Genomic DNA, 23452 nt, shown 5'->3' with positions numbered 1-23452 from the left:
GTTCAAACTAAATAAACTTTTTTTTTTTTTTGCAAATAATAATTAACTTAGAATTTCATGGCTGCAACACGTGCCAAAGTAGTTGGGAAAGGGCATGTTCACCACTGTGTTACATGGCCTTTCCTTTTAACAACACTCAGTAAACGTTTGGGAACTGAGGAGACACATTTTTTAAGCTTCTCAGGTGGAATTCTTTCCCATTCTTGCTTGATGTACAGCTTAAGTTGTTCAACAGTCCGGGGGTCTCCATTGTGGTATTTTAGGCTTCATAATGCGCCACACATTTTCAATGGGAGACAGGTTTGGACTACAGGCAGGCCAGTCTAATACCCGCACTCTTTTACTATGAAGCCACGTTGATGTAACACGCGGCTTGGCATTGTCTTGCTGAAATAAGCAGGGGCGTCCGTGGTAACATTGCTTGGATGGCAACATATGTTGCTCCAAAACCTGTATGTACCTTTCAGCATTAATGGCGCCTTCACAGATGTGTAAGTTACCCATGTCTTGGGCACTAATACACCCCCATACCATCACAGATGCTGGCTTTTCAACTTTGCGCCTATAACAATCCGGATGGTTCTTTTCCTCTTTGGTCCGGAGGACACGACATCCACAGTTTCCAAAAACAATTTGAAATGTGGACTCGTCACACCACAGAACACTTTTCCACTTTGTATCAGTCCATCTTAGATGAGCTCAGGCCCAGCGAAGCCGACACCGTTTCTGGGTGTTGTTGAAAAACGGTTTTCATCTTGCATAGGAGAGTTTTAACTTGCACTTACAGATGTAGCGACCAACTGTAGTTACTGACAGTGGGTTTCTGAAGTGTTCCTGAGCCCATGTGGTGATATCCTTTACACACTGATGTTGCATGTTGATGCAGTACAGCCTGAAGGATCGGAAGTCACGGGCTTAGCTGCTTACGTGCAGTGATTTCTCCAGATTCTCTGAACCCTTTGATGATATTACGGACCGTAGATGGTGAAATCCCTGAATTCCTTGTAATACCTGCTTGAGAAAGGTTTTTCTTAAACTGTTCAACAATTTGCTCACGCATTTGTTGACAAAGTGGTGACCCTCGTACCATCCTTGTTTGTGAATGACTGAGCATTTCATGGAATCTACTTTTATATATATGTACAAACCCAGTTTCCATATATATATATATTAGAGATGCGCGGATAGGCAATTATTTCATCCGCAACCGCATCAGAAAGTCGTCAACCATCCGCCATCCACCCGATGTAACATTTGATCAGAACCGCACCCGCCCGCCATCCGCCCGCACCCGCCCGTTGTTATATATCTAATATAGACGATGCAAGGCATTAGTGAGGTTATAAAGCTTTTGCCTGTTAAAGAAAGGAGACTGATCCAATGCAGCACAGACATTCGTGTGCCACGCTGTCACGACCCAGACGCACACCAGTGCGCAATCATATGGGAGCCGCGCTGAGCGCACCTCCAAGCGCGTCTCGCTGCCGGCGACGGCCGGGTATGGGCCCAACGCTCCAGCGCCATCCATTTTCAGGGCTAGTTGATTCGGCAGGTGGGTTGTTACACACTCCTTAGCGGGTTACGACGTCCATGGCCACCGTCCTGCTGTCTATATCAACCAGGGTGAGCCCCACCCCTTTCGTGAGCGCACTGCGCGCAGAGTGACCCCTGTTACGCGCCCCCGGCAACAGGGGTGGCGGGCAGGTAAGCTGCGCGGGCGGAGCGCGCGGAGTGACCCCTGTTACGAGCCCCCAGCCACGGGGGTGGCGGGCAGGTAAGCTGCTTACCTGCTGCGCGTGACGCCGGCCGCGGCGAAGGCGGACGAGGCGGGGTGTCGGTGCGGTGGGCGCGGTGGTGACCCTGGACGTGCGTCGGGCCCTTCTCGCGGATCGCCTCAGCTACGGCTCCCGGTGGGGCCCTCTCGGGGGAAGGGGCCTCGGTCCCGGACCCCGGCGAGGCGTCGGGGGCCTTCTCCGCTCCGTAAAAGTGTCCATCTCTTTTTCTTTTTTTTCTTCTGTTGTGGCATATGCAGCAGGTGCCTGCTCGTTTTTCGTATGTGGGTAACAACATTTAACTATGTATATATATTTCCGAATTGGTTTAACTGCCACCCGCCTGAATCTATTTAAAATCTAATTTTTTTTTATTTCAACCGCCCGACCCGACCCGACCCGACCCGCGGATAAAATCTAATTTTTTTAAATTTCATCCGCCCGATCCGCGGATAATCCGCGGACTCCGCGGTTGTGCCCGCAAACCGCGCATCTCTAATATATATATATATACTATCTGTGTTGGCCCTGCGATATTAGCCCTGCAATGAGGTGGCGACTTGTCCAGGGCGTACCCCGCCTTCCGCCCGATTGTAGCTGAGATAGGCTCCAGCGCCCCCCGCGACCCCAAAAGGGACTAAGCGGTAGAAAATGGATGGATGGATGGATATATATATATATATATATATATATATATATATATATATATATATATATATACACATATATATATAAACATGTATATATATATATATATATATATATATATATATATATATATATATATATATATATATATATATATATATTAGGGATGTCCCGATCCGATATTTGGATCGGATCGGCCGCCGATATTTGCCAAAAAATGCGTATCGGCAAGGCATGGGAAAATGCCGATCCAGATCCAGTTTAAAAAAAAATCCGGTCCGTGTTTTCCAACGCACCGATTTAAATAATACATTCCACTTTTCTGCTGCTCCCTAATTTCCGTTCCGCATTTTCCAGCACACCTTCAACACATCCACAGGTCTGTGGAATCTCACGCAGTTGCTTTTAGCTGCTGGCATTACACGACAGGCTCTTCTCACTCTTTCCTGTGTCTCACTCTCACAGACAGCAAGCGCACCTTCTTACACACGTCACATACTGTCACGTCATACGTCACATACGTATACGTCCTCTCCCAGCAGAGAGGTAGCAGCATGGTTAACGTTAGCTGTGATGCTAGCGCAGCCGTGTGACCAACACTCCCTCGAAGGTGCGCGCTGTTCAAGCATCCTCTGCGCACGGCAAATCTATGCCACGCACAAAATCAAATAAAAAAATAAGCGCATAACAATTTTCGACACACGGACACGACAGAGAAAACAGTTTTCGTCATCATTGTTCAAATATTGTAAGGTCTGTCGAGACGCTTATCTCCATTCGGTGCCACACGTCCACACCATCAAAATGCAGAGGCAAAAATTTCCACATCAACACCGTATGATTTTTTTAGTTGTGATTTCCTTCTCTGCATGAAAGTTTAAAAGTAGCATATATTAATGCAGTATGAAGAAGAATGTTTTAATGTAGACAAGCAAGCCTTGAAAAAAATGTTGAAAATCAAGACTACATTTCCTGCAAATGGGTGCATTTCTATCCTATATTTTAACTTTAGATTTATTCTCATATCAAACTCTTTTGGCTGTCTTTTTGACACTTAAATCCGGCACCCCCTCCACACCCTGGATTATAATTAATGTAAATAATTCAATGTGATTATCTTGTGTGATGACTGTATTATGATGATAGTATATATCTGATAGTATATATCTGTATCATGAATCAATTTAAGTGGACCCCAACTTCAACAAGTTGAAAAACTTATTCGGGTGTTACCATTTAGTGGTCAATTGTACGGAATATGTACTTCACTGTGCAACCTACTAATAAAAGTCTCAATCAATCAATCAAAACACATAGAATCATCATACTGCTGTGATTATATGTATCAAGTGTTCATTCAAGGCTAAGGCAAAATATCGAGATATATATTGTGTATCGCAATATGGCCTTAAAATATCTCAATATTAAAAAAAGGCCATATCGCCCAGCCCTAGTTCAATGATGCCATTTGTTTGTCATGTATCATTTTGTCTATTTTGTGTTTATCCTTGAATAAACAGGTCAGTTTCTTGTTACCAACCATTGTGTATTATTCAAACTCCCCTAATTCAGCTGGCTAGTTGTTATCAAGAGTACTAAAACCCTTTTCAACATGATTCTGACAACTAAGTAGGCTAAATAACTTTAAACTTTAATACATGCTCGGATAGGCCAGTATCGGTCAGTATCGGTATCGGATCGGAAGTGCAAAAACAATATCGGTATCGGATCGGAAGTGCAAAAACCTGGATCGGGACATCCCTAATATATATATATATATATATATATATATATATATATATATATATATATATATACATATAAATAGGGCTGGGCGATATGGCTTTTTAAAAATATTTTTTAGGCCATATCGCGATACACGATATATATCTCGATATTTTGCCTTACCCTTGAATTAACACTTGATACATATAATCACACCAGTATGATGATTCTATGTGTCTACATTCAAACATTATTGTTCATACTGCATTAATATATGCTCATTTTAAACTTTCAGGCAGATAAGGAAATCACAACTAAGTCAATTTACCAAAACTGTATTTATTAAACTGTTATTAAGCAGTGGCACAAACATTCATGTCATTTCCAAAACAGAAAGTGCAAGATTGTCAGAGACATTTTAAAACAAGCTATTAGTGCACTTTTGTGCATGGTGTCACTACGATGACTTATCAAAACAACACTAAATTAAAGTGCACTTTTTGTACAGAACGCCACTACAATAGTTTAAAAACATGATGTCACACAAGATATTTCAATAAGTGTCTAATAAAAATTAGCTACATAATAGGAAATCAAATAGTGTTCGTCCTTCGCTATGTGGTAGGTTCCTGCGGACATTATCTCCTTTTGTTGTCGACTCTTTTTTTCATGCGGTGTTGATCTGGAAATGTTTGCCTCGGCAATTTGATGGTGTGGCACCGGCGGAGATGTTGACATGCGGAGTAAGCACTCTTCATTCTCTAGCAGGTGACTTTTCAAATGATGCTACATATTAGCAGTAATGCTACTTTTTGTAGAAACGCTTTTGCCCCACACTTGACAAATTACGGTTGTCTGTTCGACATATTCCCACTTGAAGCCAAACCACCGGCAGACGATGGACCCCCTGCTGTTTTTCTTGGGAATTAATTCTTCCTTCATTTGTTACCAGATTCACACCTTCTTTCTCTCGTATTACCACTCGCACCACAGCTAACGTTACCCATGACGCTACCTCTCTGCTCCGCGAGGGCATATACGTATGTGACGTATGACGTGACAGTATGTGACGTATGTAGAAGGTGCGCTTGCTGTCTGTGAGAAGGAGACACAAGAAGGAGTGGGAAGAGCCTGTAGTGTAACGCCAGCAGCTAAAAGCAACTGCGTGAGAACGTATACTCGAATATCACGATATAATAATTTTCTATATCGCACAGAGACAAACCCGCGATATATCGCGTATATCGATATATCACCCAGCCCAAACATATATATATATATATATATATATATATAATAAAGAAAACACATTGAAATGAGAACGTGTGTCCAAACGTCAATGTCAAGCCTGTACTGTATGTATGTACGGTATGTATATATATATATATATATATATATATATATATATATATATATATATATATATATATATATATATATATATATATATATATATATATATATATATATATATATATATTATATTATATACAGTACGTTTGGACACACGTTCTCATTTCAATGTGTTTTCTTTGTTTTCATGGCTACTTACATTGTAGATTTGTAGATTGTCACTGAAGGCATCAAAACTATGACACCTGTGAAGTGAAAACCATTTCAGGTGACTACCTCTTGAAGCTCATCGAGAGAATGCCAAGAGTGTGCAAAGCAGTAATCAGAGCAAAGGGTGGCTATTTTGAAGAAACTAGAATACAAAACATGTTTTCAGTTATTTCACCTTTTTGTTAACTACATAATTCCACATGTGTCACATGTACTGTAAATAGTTATGAAAATAAAGAAAACGCATTGAATGAGAAGGTGTGGCCTGTAGTGTATATATCCATATACATATATATATATATATATATATATATATATATATATATATATATATATATATATATATATATATATACACACACACAAGACGATGATTCCATCCATCCATCCATTTTTCTACCGCTTGTTGATGATTCCTAAAACAAAAATTCAACAAACTAAATTTCTCAAGAAAGCTTACCACTTGTATTCATTAATCTATTGATTCAAACTCATATTTTTAAGAGCAAAGGTGTAAAAGAAGGTGCCATGGAAATGCATTCCCTCTTAAACTTTAATTGGTTAAGTGCTGGAGTTTAAAACATAGTGCTCTTAATCAAGTGGCACGTTTTATAATTAGCCAATAGACACGTGGGACAAACTAAGAAAACTGGCATCATTCATGTCTACCATTAATCAATGTAACTATCAGAGCTAAATTGAAGCAGTGCTCCCTCACCACTACAGAATAATAAGTGAAGGACAAAGAATGTCTCCTAAAAGAGTTGTGAGGAAAAGGTCACACTCAGCTTGACACTGACTCATCAGCAGTTTCTCAAAAGTACTATCTAAAGGAGTGCCGATCAAAAAAAGTCAGCTACATCACATTGTCACATCTTCTTTTAGAGTCATGTCCATTGCATATGTTGAATACTAAAAACTATTTTGGTTGTCCATACTGTAAGAAACAACGCTATGCCAACTTCCTGAGAAATAGCTGAGAGTAAAGATCCTAACTTACCAGTTGATTTAAGTTCCTACCGTCTCCCATAGTCACAACCTTTGAATAGTGGCCTAAAGAATAGGAGAGCTGGTCAGTGGCATGTTAAAGTAGAAACAGTCATGGTCCCCAAGGATACTCTTTGTGTAGAATCTGAAACGCTCAAACCCCCTTTTGCTCATCATGCTTAACCAAATGTTGTTTATTGCCATTTGTAAAAGCTTACAAAACATTTTACAAAGCCCACATGCACGCTTGTCGGTCTCGCTGGAATGCACGCCACAGCTTTTAATGCATTCGGATTGCATTTGTCAGCTGGTGAAATGTTAAATCAACACTTAAATTACTAAGGCAAAATTACAAGAGTCAGAAACAAATTGCTCTGATGTGCATATTTTGAATAAAACAAAGCCATAAAATTGCAATAAACACTGCAAAGTATTTTACTTTATGTTAAGTATCAAGATGATAATGAAATCTTTTTAATCTTCCCAAATTTTTTAACCAATCTACAGAAGTGCAACCGACTAAATAGTACAGTAGAAACTAAAAATGTCACTGCCTTTCAAAGAGGATTTATTGTATATATATTATATATATATATATATATATATATATATATATATATATATATATATATATATATATATATATATATATATATATATATATATATATATATATACATATATATACATAAATATATATACATATATATATATGTGTGTGTGTTTATATTAATAAATATTCAAATATGTGTTTTGTAGCAGTTGTTGAGTCACAGGAACATAATAACTAATGTTCTCCATGCGTACAAAGTTATATAAGCTGTGGCAGAGAGGAGAGAAGGAAAGTAACCTCATCAACTGTCCATCTGGTCAAGAACACCACTAAGTAGAGATGGGAATCTTTGGGCACCTCACGATTCGATTCGATAACGTTTACGATTCAGAAGCTACTATTTCCATTAAAAATCGATTATTGATTAATGTTTAATTTATGTATATTGATGCAGTTTTACATTTATTTTCGTTTCACTAAATACGCGTTAATCACTTGCAACTTAAAAAAAACCTTTTAATTTGGAATAAGAAACAGTTCAATTAATTCCCACATTTATTAACTTAATGAAAATAGATGCAAAACTGGACCAGAAGTGCCCGATAGTAAAGGAGCTGAGGTCGGATCTCTCAGTGAAGTGCCTTGCTGCAGTCAGCCAAATTTTAAAACTGCCTGTATTACTTTATTTACAATAAATAAGTCGATTATTGACGTTTCTACAATAGGCCATGTCCGAAGTGCAATGCATCTAAAAATCAATTATTTCCTCCCACCTCCACCACTAAGTATGTTTTCCAGAGCAAAAATGGGTCAAACTCCAACACAAGGCAAACAACACCGTGCACATATATTATATATACACATATATATATATACATATATATATGTGTATATTATATACATATATATATATATATATATATATATAATATATGATATAATATCATACATATTATATTACAGCATACATCCTATGTATATATATACATATATATACGTATATGTATGTATATAATATATTATATATATGCGTATACATTATATATGCATGTGTGTGTATATGTATGTATATATAAGTGTATATATATGTATATGTTATATGTTTGTGTGTCTATGTATATATGTATATGTGTGTATGTGTGTATGTATATATGTGTATATGTCTATATGTGTGTATATATTATGAAATATGTTGCAAGCATCAAATTCCAAATGAGCTAATATTTGCAAAAAATAACAAAGTTTACCAGTTACTATATATATATATATATGTACTCCGGCTTCCTCCCACTTCCAAAGACATGCACCTGGGGATAAGTTGATTGGCAACACTAAATTGGCCCTAGTGTGTGGATGTGAGTGTGAATGTTGTCTGTCTATCTGTGTTGGCCCTGTGATGAGATGGCGACTTGTCCAGGGAGTACCCCGCCTTCCGCCCGATTGTAGCTGAGATAGGCTCCAGCGCCCCCCGCGACCCCAAAGGGAATAAGCGGTAGAAAATGGATGGATGGATATATATATATATATATACCATATTTTTCGGACTATAAGTCGCAGTTTTTTTCATAGTTTGGCCGGGCTCCAGTGCGACTTATATATGTTTTTTTCCTTCTTTATTATGCATTTTTGGCAGGTGCGACTTATACTCCGGTGCGACTTATACTCCGAAAAATACGGTGTGTGAGTATATATATATATATATATATATATATATATATATATGTGTGTATGTTTGTAAATGGGTATATATGTATACACGTGTACATGTATATACTATAAGTGTGTATATATTTACATATGAGTGTGTATATATGTATATACAGTATGTGTGTATTAAATGTGTATATATGTATATGTGTAATTATATATATATATATATATATATATATATATATATATATATATATATATATGTATATATATATATATATATATATATATATATATATATATATATATATATATATATTAGGGCTGAAAATAACAACTAATTTGATAATCGATTAATCTGTCGATCATATGTGTATGTTTGTAAATGGGTATATATGTATACACGTGTACATGTATATACTATAAGTGTGTATATATTTACATATGAGTGTGTATATATGTATATACAGTATGTGTGTATAAATGTGTATATATGTATATGTGTAATTATATATATATATATATATATATATATATTAGGGCTGAAAATAACAACTAATTTGATAATCAATTAATCTGTCGATCATTGCTTCGATTAATCGATCAATAATCGGATAAAAGAGACAAAGTACATTTCTATCCTTTCCAGTATTTTATTGTAAAAAAAACAGCATATTGGCACCATACTTATTGTGATTATTGTTTCTCACCTGTTTGTAAATGTTGCAGTTTATAAATAAAGGTTTATAAAAAAATTAATTAATAAAAAAAAAATAGCCTCTGTGCCTGCGCATAGCATAGATCCAACGAATCGATGACTAAATTAACCGCCAACTATTTATATAGTCGATTTTAATCGATTAGTTGTTGAAGCCCTAATATATATATATATATATATATATATATATACACACATATATATATATATACATACACACCGTATTTTTCGGAGTATAAGTCGCACCGGAGTATAAGTCGCACCTGCCAAAAATGCATAATAAAGAAGGAAAAAAACATATATAAGTCGCACTGGAGCCCGGCCAAACTATGAAAAAAACTGCGACTTATAGTCCGAAAAATATGGTGTGTATATATATATATATATATATATATATATATATATATATATATATATATATATAGTAACTGGTAAACTTTGTTATTTTTTGCAAATATTAGCTCATTTGGAATTTTATGCTTGCAACATATTTCATAAAAGCTGGTACAAGTGGCAAAAAAGACTGAGAAAGTTGAGGAATGCTCATCAAACACTTATTTGGAACATCCCACAGGTGAACAGGCTAATTGGGAACAGGTGGGTGCCATGATTGGGTATAAAATGCAATGCTCAGTCATTCACAAACAAGGATGGGGCGAGAGTCACCACTTTGTGAACAAATGCGTGAGCAAATTGTCGAACAGTTTAAGAACAACATTTCTCAATGAGCTATTTCGAGGAATTTAGGGATTTCACCATCTACGGTCCATAATATCATCAAAAGGATCAGAGAATCTGGAGAAATCACTGCACGTAAGCGGCAATGCCCGTGACCTTCGATCCCTCAAAATGTATTTTGATACTTTTCGATACTAAATAAAGGGGACCACAAAAAAAAGGCATTATTGGCTTTAAAAAAAATCTTACGGTACATTAAACATATGTTTCTTATTGCAATCGAAGAACAACTTTGTCCTTAAATAAAATAATGGACATACTAGACAACTTGTCTTTTAGTAGTAAGCAAAAAAAGGCTCCGAGTTTGGCTGATGACGTATGCAATGAGATATTGTTTATTCATTTATTTTGTCAAAATTATGAGGGACAAGCAGTGTTTGTTCATTTACTGTTAATATCTGTTTACTTTCGGTTTAACATGTTCCATCTACACTTCTGTTAAAATGTAATAAACACTTATTCTTCTGTTGTTTGATACTTTACATTAGTTTTGGATGATTTTTATTTACATAATTATTTTATTCAAGACACCAGTTTTAAGTTTGCACTTTATTGATCTGATAGTTTTTTATTATTATTATTTAATGATTGTTGGTGTCTTTATTGATTTATTGGAGTTTATGTATTTGCATGCAATGTGCACTGCTACACTTTTATTTACAGAAGTATTTTTTTTCAGGAGAGAAGTTTTAAGTTTGCACGTTATTAATCTTAATGTTGGAGATTATTATTTATTTGCATGCAATGTATAGCGGTGAGAATCTTTGGCCACCTCACGATTCGATAACGATTACGATTCAAGAGCTACAATCCCATTAAAAATTGATTATTGATGCATCTTTAATTAATGTATATTCATGTAGTTTTGCATTCTTTTCATTTCACTAAATAACCGTTTATCACTCGCAACTTTTAAAACAGTGCATTTTTATTAAGAAATTCCCATTGCATTCAATAAATTAATGGAAATGTGTGCAAAACTTGATCATAAGTGCCCTATAATAAAGGAGCTAGTCAGATCTCTCAGGGAGGTGACTCGCTGCAGTCAGCCAAATGTTACACCTGTCTGCATTACTTTATATACAACAAATAAATCGATTATCGATTATTGAAGTTTACTAATTGATTTTATAATCGTCCATGTCCGAATTGCAATGCATCTAAAAATCTATTATTTCCCCCACCTCTACAATGTACAATGCTACATTTTTGTTTACAGAAGTATTTTATTCAACCAAAAGTTTTACCTCTTAATTTAGTTCTTTGAAAATGATGGCATAAAAAGTATAATTTATATCCGGTCTAAAAAGAACATTATACATATTTCAATTTTGCTAAGAGTAAGATAAGATGTATGCTGTGTCATTTCAAACAACTAGTTTTTGATCAAATGAAAGCAAAACTTGTTTTAAATTATTGTAATTTGTATTCACTGTTTTTTTTTTCAAAAAGTAGTAAAAATATCCGAAAAAAAAATATATTTTTTAAATGTTTTTTTTTTTTTAATCAGAGATTTTATTTTTAGGCCATATCCATAGGCGCCGATCCCGTGGGTGCTTTGAGTCTCGAGCACCCACGGACAATGCGGAGCACCCACGTGGTATTGATGGCAAATTCTTTCTCACCACCAAGCAAAAACCGCGAATGCTCAGAAAAGTAGCGTCAGATTTACCGCCCATGACACACCGAGCACCCACTGGCAGAAATGTAGATCGGCACCCATGGCCATCCATATCCCCGGGGCCTAAGCTCTCCTACTGAAAAAGTGTGTGCATCCCTAGACTATCGTATATAATATTGTAGTTTAAGAGTCTTTACTTATGAAGTCATGGCCAACATAAAGAGGCACGAGATGACTAGTCCATAAATCCAACCAGGAAACCAATAGAAAACTGTATTTATCGACTAAATTGGAAAATCTATCAATAATGTCTTTTTGCAGAGTACACAAAATATACAGTACAAACAGTATGTCATAGCAACAATTAAATTTATTGTTGAGGCACTGCAGTTTACAACCTTGCCAGAAGAAAACATGTAACATTTCATACTGATCACAGGGAGTCTTAAACAAAAGAAAACTTCTTATCAGCTCGGAACAACCAAACAGACTGCGATAAACACATGCATAAAACACTATGGGTCATGACAGGACTAAAGGTGAGTCAACCGCACAACCTTGAACAGATAAACAAACAAACAAGAGTCATTTTTGAACCAACTATCTTGTAATAAATCATGTCAAACTTGTGTGCACATAGCTGGCTTAGCCAATTATTTATGGATGGTAGTGACAAACTGTCTGCTGCTGACATTACAGACTTAAATACGTTTTTTTAAAACAAGTTTGTAAATAGAAAACATCACCGCAAACACCTGTACACTTCCCAGATATTGCCCAAAATGTGATTGTATTGCAGCAGTGTCAGCTGCAGCAGATTCAGCAGCATAGAATCAGTGCTGGTCCCCAGGGCAGCGAGTGTCGTGCTGTACTGCAGATGCGGTGGCACTTTCTTCAATATTAACCTGATGTCACGAAGATGCAGTGGGTACGTATATGGTGGACATGTGTATCCTTCATTGTAGTGGAAGCAATCATTTGAATACTTTGTGTTGTCTATTGATATTAAAAAGTAAAAAATATGTTCTTTACATTACTTGTGGGTGTTTTCATGTTATTACCGGTACTTTAAAAATCACTCATGTGACATAGTATTTTGTTTGTTTTATTGTGTATAAATAGTTCCTATACGACATATTTCTGTTCAAACTCTTAATGGATTTTTCCCAATACAGCTTGTACATATAAATTAACATAACTTCAAAAAAATACATCTATCTAAATGTAAAAATAGAGATAAAGACATCATGTAATTAGAAAAAGATGACATGTTGATATTATTAATGAACAAAAAAACTATTGTCTATATAAGGATAACGTTTATCTATAGCCTTTTTATTATACATTACAGACTACATGATGGCGTCATGTTCACACCCTACACCAACTCTGTTGTCCATCCATCCATCCATTTTCTACCGCTTATTCCCTTTGGGGTCGCGGGGGGCGCTGGAGCCTATCTCAGCTACAATCGGGCGGAAGGCGGGGTACACCAACTCTGTTGTATAATCAATAATCGTGATTTCAATATTAATTAAAAAAATTATGGTAGTTATTATTTTGATCTCATACATTAACACTATTTGTATTTGTATAGACAAAAAAAGCAGTTACCGTATTTTCTGCACTATAAGGCGCACCTAAAAACCTCCAATTTTGTCAAAAGCTGACAGTGGGCCCTATAATCCGGTGCGCCTTATATATAGACCAATATTGAGCCTCCAACAGGTAAAAGTTTCAATCAATCAATCAATCGCAACTACGGTAAGCAGCCGCCGACTTCATTTTCCCCCGTCTTCATTTTCCCCCGTAGAAGAAGAAGTTCTTCTTCTACGGTAAGCAGCCGCTCACGTAGAAGAAGAAGAAGCGCGCGGTGCATGCTGGGATATATGACTGCGCAAGGCGTGCCGTTTCATTTCCATTCGTTTGTTTATGTAAAGACCCCAAAATGGCTCCTATTAAGAGACACGCTTACGACGCAGAGTTTAAACTTAAGACAATCAGTCACGCAGTAGAACACGGGAATAGAGCAGCAGCGACACTGACTCCATTAATGACGACTTTGACATGCGGATACGGCATGTTGGATGCCGTATCCGCCCAACTGTTTAATTCGGACGCTGAAGAAGAAGAATTCGAGGGATTCGTGGAATAGGAATAACTTCATCAAGTGAGCTTTACATGTTTATTTTGAGCAACGTTGAGTTATTGATATATTGTTATTGCTCTGCACTATTTCGAGTGTTACCATATTGTGATTGCACTAACATTTGATTTACCGTAACAGTATCACTGTTTTTTACGTCTTTATTGAATCAGGGAAAAGTTCCCCTCCACTATGTGATATAAATGTTGCACTACATGTTATACCTTGCTGTTGTTAAAAGATAAACAAAACACCACGTCACTGACTTTACCTCGGGGAAAGTAATAAAACAGCTGTTTATTCATTTTGGGAGTGAACAGAGTTGTCAGAACGCTGGTTTGTAATCTATTAATAAAGTTTGACTGACCTATCTGACTGTTTTGTTGACATTCCCTTTAGCGCAGCTCCATCTAAAGGATGCATAACATAACCCCAGCCTCTACTGTAGCGTCTATTTTATACGTCTTATAATGCGGTGCGCCTTATATATGAACAAAGTTTTAAAATATGCCATTCATTGAAGGTGCGCCTTATAATCCGGTGGGCCTTATAGTGCGGAAAATACGGTACATCTTATGGCCATCAGGAGCCACCTTGCAAAATTCTAACATTTGTTTTTATTTTATTTTATCTCTTATGTCCATAAAGTGCTATCATGAACAATTTTCACATTTATTTTATTTATCTATGTTAATTTTTTTCTGTAATATTACTTTGTTTATAATGCTTGTGTTGCTTTCATATGCACATTCAATTTCTATTTGAGGTACATGAAACAGTGTTTTTTATCTACAATAATGTTTCTTCTACAAAGGAAATAATTTTGAATGTGTCTTTTAAATAAAACTTGATTAAAAGATTTCAGTGTACCGGTAAGTACTTTTTGAAAAGTTTGAGCACATTTAAAAATACTGCGATAATAATGATAAACGTGATAATTATGGTCATAGAAACCGTGAAAATAAATGTTCTTACCGTGACATCCTTATTGCCAGCCAATCACAGAACATGTTCCCATTCCCACCATTGGACTATTTAGAGCAGGGGTCCGGAACCTTTTTGGTTGAGAGAGCCATGAAAGCCAAATATTTTAAAATGTATTTCCGTGAGAGCCATATAATATTTTTTAACACTGAATACAACTAAATGCGTGCATTTTTAAGTAAGACCAACATTTTTTGAGTATAAAAAGTCTCTTATTCTTTTTAATAACATTGTTATTCTGAGGCTAACCAATAATAAATAAAATACTTCTTACCATTAATGCGACTTCTTGAACAGGTGCGGTAGAAGACGGATGGATGGAATAAAATGCATGAGAATGTTTTATATTTTGAACGTTATTTTTAACACTGTGATTACCAGCGGAATTATTCATTACTTATCGTGTTAAGCAATGTCAGCTAAGATTTATCTGAGAGCCAGATGCAGTCATCAAAAGAGCCACATCTGGCTCAAGAGCCATAGGTTCCCTACCCCTGATTTATAGTCTACTCTTAGCCTAACATGCATATTTTTGAATTGTGAGAGGAAACCGGAGAACCAGAAGAAAAAACACGCATGCACATGAGAAATATGCAAAACCAAGACGCCAAAATTTAAATTCGTACACTCAATCTCCTGATTGTGCGGCAAAAATGCCAACCACTAGTACACGGTGCGACCCCGTATACCGGTTGCTAAAATAGTAGTGGGCACATTGATCTTCTGCTATCATGACTGCACTAGTCCAGAGAAGCTACCGGTAATTAAAAAATCTAATTAGTGCACTGCCATAAAATTCACTGATGTTGGTGACAAGTGGCAGAAGACCAGCAGGTCTGTGCTACACAACAGTAAAATGGTTGCTCATAATATTCCCTTCCAAAAGTTGTAAAGGATAATGTCAGTGGGTCGTTGGTGATGCGGTGTATTTTGCAGATTGTCAACACTGTCAACTGAAACGTACAAATGTGTGTGCAAACAACTTCACGCCACATTTTGTGACTTTCTCCAAATCTGTCCTCAATGCTTCAATAATGCAATCATGTTATACATCTCTGTCACCACAAGGTCACACCCCTCTCTTGCTCTTTACAGTCACTCTCTCTGCTCCCACACACACACACATGCTCATAACACACTCCCCAAGACTCCACACCTACCTACTGGAGAGAGTAGAGGTCCTGCATGGTGCATGTGAGGAGAATGTTAATTCCCTTCTTCCTTATCTGCACCGCTGCTACTTTTACTCACATTGCAAGCAGTAATTATTAATGTCACCTATTCAGTGGCACGCCTCACTGTGTTATTTCTCCACTCAACGTGACACCATGTAGTGTTCGCAGAAATAAAAAAGGGCAGCTTAAACATACCAGACGTGCCTGAACTACACACCGAAAACACTTTAAACACAAGCATGTCCAGCAGCCAAACAATGCACCAACGATCACTCACTTGATGAAGTAGCTTGCTCCCTCGTCCGTGAAGCCCTCTTCCCATCCTCTTGGCAAGTCTGAAACAGGACACAAAACATAACGACACGGCAATCTACACTTCCCCGCCAAACCGAGCGCGATGCAGCCTTGAGTTCGTGGCGTACCTGAACGTATCATGTGTCCGGAATTAACAGGCTCGCCTGTGCGTGGGTGAAGCCAAGTGGTGCCGCGAGTTTTGTCGCTAGAAGAAAGACACCTGTTACTTAATGGACGACATGGGAATAAACCTCACGGTGAAGACTCGACAAAGTAGCGACGGGTGACTTGCGAAAGTGGCTCACTTGATGAAAAACACGCGGCCATCCCTACAAACTCCGTAAGACCAGTGGTCAGGTAGGGTGTCCCGTCCGAGCGGTGCCGCCATGATTCCTCCTCTCCTGCTCGACTTCTCCCCCCTTCTCCCTTTCCCCCCCTTCTCTCTCTCTCTCTCTCTCTCTCTCTCTCTCTCTCTCTCTCTCTCTCTCTCTCTCTCTCTCTCTCTCTCTCTCTCTCTTCCCGGTCTCCCTTGTCCACAGAGCCCAAATAATCCCACCTCTGTAGCGGCATACTTTTAAAGGGGCAGAAATGCCTCACTCCACCACTGCAGGCTTGTTGTCATTGGAGCTGATTTGTGTCGTTCGGCCAAATTCTGACCTCCAGCTAACAATAGAATATTCAATGAAGTCCACCGGAGGGAAGAGAAGGATATGGAGCTCCAGTAGGTGCAGTGGATTTATGTGGCGCTGTGCAATTACTAATGTGCCAGGAAGAAAAACACCTCTAAAACTATACCAATGTGCAATTCAATTATGCATTTCAGATTGTTTTGACCGCTATCTATAATTGAGTGTTTAAAGGGAATGTACGATGATTCTAATTTACATGCAAACACTTCCTTGTCTGTTGTCGTGGTACCGGTACTAAAATTGTTTTTGATACTTTTCGGTACTTTTCTAAATAAATAAAGGGGACCACAAAAAAATGCATTTTTGACCTTATTTTAACAAAAAATCTTACGGTACATTAAACTCGAGATGTCCGATAATATCGGCCGGCCGATATTATCGGCTGATAAATGCTTTAAAATGTAATATCGGAAATTATCGGTATCGGTTTCAAAAAGTAAAATTAATGACTTTTTAAAACGCAGCTTTACGGAGCGGTACATATCCAGTAAAACACGGACGTAGGGAGCAGTACAGAGCAGTTACGTCTTCCAGTCAGCAGCCCTCTCCTCTCTCCCCTCTCCCACACACAACACAGGAGTTGACGACTGCAGCATGAGAGGTTTACTGACTACGCTTGATGACCTCATCAAACCGCCGCGAGCGCAGCATAACAACAACAAGAACGTGTTGTTGCCGGTGCTGTAGCCGTGGCTAGCAAGCCAGCTCGCTCGGTGACGGTCTAACAACACCATGTCTATGGTTTGGGATTATTTTAAAGTGTGTCTGACGGATAAAAAACTGTCAATTTGCAATGACTGCAAAAAGTTGGTTATGCGAGGAGGAACCAAGACGTCTTCCTTTAATACAAGCAATTTGATCTCCCACCTCTTCAAGAATCATAAGGAGATACACGATGAATACAAGCGGAAGATGGATGAAAAGCAAACACCGAAAGCAGCTTGCAGTGAACGGAGGTGCCTTGTCTCAACGCAGCATTTCAGAAGCTCTGACTGACTGGTAGGCCACTTCAAGCACTCACCACTAGCTTGCAGCACATTTGTGTTACTCATACAAATACGTTAGAGCAGGGCAGATTGAGCCCAGTTTATAATTTCCTGTTTTACAGTATGCCAGGCAGTCTACTAAAGGAGGACTATGTTATTGTTTACTTTATTACTCTAGCAGTGACGTGCGGTCACTAGAGGCAGGTGAGGCGGGGCCTCACCTGCCATCATGGAAAGAAAAAAAATTTAAAAAGAAAAAAAAATCATTAAATTGTTATATGTATTCAGTGATTATAATATAAAGTTATTTTCCATTTAACTTCACCAGTTTTAGATTATTTTTATTCAAAATCGCTGAATTTTCACATTTGCCGTTCAAATACTGAGAAGAGACGGTGCAGTGATCAGCAGCCAGTTGAGGCACGTCACTCAGTTGTGCCTCACCATGGATTGCGGACTCGGCTAACTGCTGGCCTGCTGTGCAGTGAGACCGTATTGCTATATGGATTATATTATACATTTCCATAGTTTAGTTAGCTGAGGTATATAATGTACAGTGTATTTTGTCAACAACTGTATGTGTGTAACGTATTTCTTGTGCTGAGCAATCATAAAACTGCTGCGAAGACGCACTGTGTGAGGCTCGCAGTAATCCCGCCTCCTGGTGCCGGTTAATGCTCCTCCGCCGTAGAACGCACCCCCCGACGGGAGTGCCACACCAACCAAAGCCCACACCCAAACCCTTCACGTGCAAGACTGAACCCACTCAAAAAAGTCACTTAACAAGAAGCCAAAAAGTGCAAAAACAACAATGCTCGCCTTGGAAGAGCCGCAAACGACCGCAGGGACACAACATTAGGTACATCTGCAGACTGCAGCACGGATTTCATATTTCATTCATTCACAACTCCTCCAACACGAACACCACTGTTCCCGCACTTAGAAGTAAAGGTAAGACCAAAATAACGTTTTTTTTTATTAAATGTGCTTTTTTGTGTGCTACAGTTTGTATGTGTAAAGTTAAAGTTAAGGTAAAGTACCAATGATTGTCACACACACTAGGTGTAATGAAATTTGTCCTCTGCATTTGACCCATCACCTTGCTCACCCCCTAGGAGGTGGGGGGAGCAGTGGGCAGCAGCAGCGCCGTGCCCGGGAATCATTTTTGGTGATTTAACCCCCAATTCCAACCCTTGATGCTGAGTGCCAAGCAGGGAAGGATGCTGGTATGAGCTTTTAAACATAACCCGTTAACTGCTGCCAATCAAATGGTGAATAAGATACTCTTTAGGGTTCATATATTTGTAAATCTGACTGTGATGAAGTCAGTGCCTCACCAGCCATGAACCTCACCGCACGTCACTGTACTCTAGTATACTCTGGACTGAAGCTGTGTGCATTCATTGTTTTTGTAGCTTTTGTTTTGAGGCATGTTTAAAAAAAAATAAAAAATGCACTTTGTGAAAGTCAAAGTATAGTATTTCCCATAGTTGTAGTGGGTATTACGATTATCTCAGGGAGAGCATGTCCCAAATTCCAAGCTGCTGTTTTGAGGCATGTTAAAAAAAATAATGCACTTTGTGACTTCAATAATAAATATGGTAGTGCCATGTTGGCACTTTTTTCCATAACTTGAGTTGAAGTTGTTCTCTTATTTTGGAAAACCTTGTTACTTTGTTTAATGCATCCAGCGGGGCATCACAACAAAATTAGGCATAATAATGTGTTAATTGCACAACTGTATATATCGGTATCGGTTGATATCAGAATCGGTAATTAAGAGTTGGACAATATCGGAATATCGGATATCGGCAAAAAAGCCATTATCGGACATCTCTACATTAAACATATGTTTCTTTTTGCAAGTTTGTCCTTAAATAAAATAGTGAACATACGAGACAACTTATCTTTTATTAGTAAGTAAGCAAACAAAGGCTCCTAATTTAGCTGCTGACATATGCAGTAACATATTGTGTCATTTATCATTCTAATATTTTGTCAAAATGATTAAGGACAAGTGGTAGAAAATGGATTATTAATCTACTTGTTCATTTACTGTTAATATCTGCTTACTTTCTCTATTAATATGTTCTATCTACACTTCTGTTAAAATTTAATAATCACTTATTCTTCTGTTGTGTGATACTTTACATTAGTTTTGGATGATACCATGAATTTGGGTATCAATCCGATACCAAGTAGTTAAAGGATCAAACATGGGTCATATTCAAAGTCCTCATGTATCCAGGGACATATTTCCTGAGTTTATAAACATAATATAATTTTTTTTTAAATGAAAGAAGATAAAAATATTGACGTAATCATAGTAGTATTGACTAGATACTCTCCTGATCCACCAATGGAGTTTGTTTATATTTTGACTCCGGTGAGCTACGGTGTGTCGTGAAACATGTTTAGCTATTCCTCGTCCTGCAGGGATGGTACTTGTAAGAAACTTACTTTATTTGTCGCCCTGGAGGCGAGGATTAGTGATTTAGAAGTAGCTAAAACACTGCCGACTGGGGCTGGACTTTAGCCGCGAGCCATATCTTAAAGCACCGCTTCCGGTGGGCGTTTAAGTGTTATAACTTCACCTTTATCGTTAGTTTTACGCCAAAATGCGTCCGTTTTCCCTTTTCTGTCTACACACTGTGTCTGTTTGTAAGTAGTCTGTGATTGTGCGCTGCCGAACATGATCATCTGCTCGTAAACCAGCAATGACACGAGGTGACGACGACGGGGGGGCTGGAGAGGGGTTGGCGGACCGGTACTTTTCAGAGGCGGTATAGTACCGAAAATGATTCATTAGTATCGCGGTACTATACTAATACAGGTACACCATACGACCCTGTGGTCGAGATCAGGGGCGCCAAACTCATTTTCATTGTAGGCCCCATCGCAGTCACAGAAGCCTTCAGAGGGCTGCTTGTCAATACTAATTAGTCTCTGCAGGATTCCGGGTTGCCAACTCTTCAGTAAGGAAAGTAGCAATTGCTTGGATTTGCATGACGTCACATCGGTGTCACGTCCGGCTCATTAAACATGCATTAAACCAGCATTTGTTTTCAATGGGTACTATAGCTTTTCTCGAAGAAAAATGCCCTGTGCGTGCGTTGTTTTCAGCTGTACGGACTATTCACATCATAAAAATGATAAAAGTTTCTTCAAAGTTCCTAGAGAGGTAATCAAGAAGGGCGGACGAGTGCAAGATTTTACAAGACTACAAGAAAAGTCGCACGCACTCGAGCAAGGGAACAGAGTCGAAGAACGAGTTTACAGTTATCACTCCGTTAATGCTTGGTTTGATATACTTTTAACGTTTATTATTTCCCATTTAAGTATTATCTTGATATTATTTGTAATTTTATCTTGTTTTCGGAGTTCTTAAAACACATTTTTGCTACGAGTGTTTGTTTTGTAACGCACCAACACGGCGAGTCTAAATAAAAGAAAGCAAATGTGAGCAAAACTTAAAAGGGAATCTGAGCCGAGGATGTTGTTGTGGCTTGTGCAGCCCTTTGAGACACTAGTGATTAAGGGCTATATGAATAAACTTTGATTGATTGATTGATTGAAAAGAGTTAAGCTTTTACCCAAGGCAGCAATCAGAAATTAAGCTTTCAGCACTTACACAATTGAGGTCTATAGTTACATATTCATAAAAATGGTGGAAAACATGCATACTCCTAAACGGCGAGTGTAATACAAGCAAAAGACTGTCCTAAAAGTTGCTAGAAGTTGCTAGATGACGTCATTGCCTCATCTGCAAAATTGATTACAACCAATGCTGTAGGAGAGGGGAATAACATGGTAGAAAAATGCTAAGTATGATCAAAGCTATAAGTTGAACATTATTTTATGGTTTTTAGCTTTTTTATTTTTATTTTATTTAAATCAATCAAAATATTATTAAATCAAAGGAACAAGCGGTATAAAATGGATGAATGGATGGAAATTTGCTCAAAAGAATAGAGTGTTGTCTTGACTGGCTTATTAACATAAATGATGAGTTTGGGACGTTGCAGTGATGTTAGCGTGACATGGCAGTGAAGAAATATTCACTTTACATGTTGCTCTTGAAACCAAGGCAAACAAAATGGCAGCTTTGCACATGCGTTTTTCATTTGAAGTCTGGACTTTGAGTGGTTAGGGTCTCCACTCTGCTAGTGCAGCAGCAGCACAGGCTGTGGTAAGACTGACCGCCTGTATAAGGGCCTTGTAACTCGTGGAGGGCTCATGGCAGCACACCACTGCTCGTTGAGGACAGTAAATGCTCTCTGCTTTCACCTCAGAGTCTCCAAGACACAAGAAAAGTCTCAAATCACAAAAAGTAGCTAGATTTGTCTCTTGTAGCTGTTTATAAAAGAGTCGCCAAGAGGATTTGGAAAGTCCACAGATTTAGGGACAAAGTCCCCAAGTTGGCAACATTGTTCATGAGGTTGCAATCGTGCCAATTCATTGAAATTCAACCAATTACCGCAAATGATGTGCGGCCTTGCAATTTAGCCCAATCCCTGCAAATTCCCTGAACATTTTGGGCCAATTGTCAACATGTTCCCCATTTTTTGTTATTTGTCCCAGCAGCACTGTAAAATGTTATATCACAATTATTGTGACTAAAATTATCACAGTTATCATTATTATCACAGTATTGTTGAATGTGCTCAAAAACCCACTGAAATCTTTTGACCAAGGTATTTATTTTCAAATAACTAAAATACATGGACGCACTGTTAGAAAATCCAGAATTTTGCATGTTTTGTGTTTCTTATGCTTCACTGATAGTCTTTTAGTCTTAGTATGTTATTTGTTTTAATGGCTGATCTTTTATTGTAATATCATTATTTATTATTTCTGGTGGACGTGCCATCCTACTCAGTTCAGCGGTCCTTGAACGCACCATAAAAACACCTCCGTAAAAATCGAATTTAATCTAAATCTTAAATCTAAATTTGAGCGCTAAATGTTATACCTAAACCTAAATGTTGAATCTAAATCTTAAATCTAAATCTAAATGTGAGACTTAATCTCTCACCAAGTGTATGGATTAATTTTTATATAGTGTCAATATTTTACCAATCCAAGGTATCTAAGCCACAGAGCCTTACCCACATCACTGCCTCTCAGTGCACGACACTCCTCTTTCTCACTGCAGAAGAAGGAACCATGACAGGTGCTGAATGACAAATTAATGCCAATTAAG

General features: G+C 37.9%; 1 protein-coding gene across 5 annotated transcripts in view; it reads right to left on the bottom strand.

Annotated features, from left to right (window-relative positions):
• The window catches only part of plekha7b (pleckstrin homology domain containing, family A member 7b), a 215587-nt gene extending 198602 nt beyond the window's left edge, over positions 1 to 16985 (bottom strand). For all 5 annotated transcript variants that reach the window (XM_061963930.1, XM_072913356.1, XM_061963931.1 and 2 more), the window contains exons 1-3: positions 16880 to 16985; positions 16703 to 16779; positions 16558 to 16615 (exon numbers count right to left, since the gene is read on the bottom strand). In XM_061963930.1, coding sequence (XP_061819914.1) covers positions 16558 to 16615; positions 16703 to 16779; positions 16880 to 16962 — 218 coding nt within the window. In that variant the 5' untranslated portion in view covers positions 16963 to 16985. The remainder of the gene's footprint in view (positions 1 to 16557; positions 16616 to 16702; positions 16780 to 16879) is intronic.
• Between the last annotated feature and the right edge of the window lie 6467 nt (positions 16986 to 23452).

The sequence above is a fragment of the Nerophis lumbriciformis genome, linkage group LG06 (genome assembly GCF_033978685.3).
Source record: "Nerophis lumbriciformis linkage group LG06, RoL_Nlum_v2.1, whole genome shotgun sequence".
In the NCBI taxonomy this organism is placed as follows: Eukaryota; Metazoa; Chordata; class Actinopteri; order Syngnathiformes; family Syngnathidae; genus Nerophis; species Nerophis lumbriciformis.
Note: the sequence above shows the minus strand (reverse complement) of the source record. Positions and strands in the feature narration are given on the sequence as shown.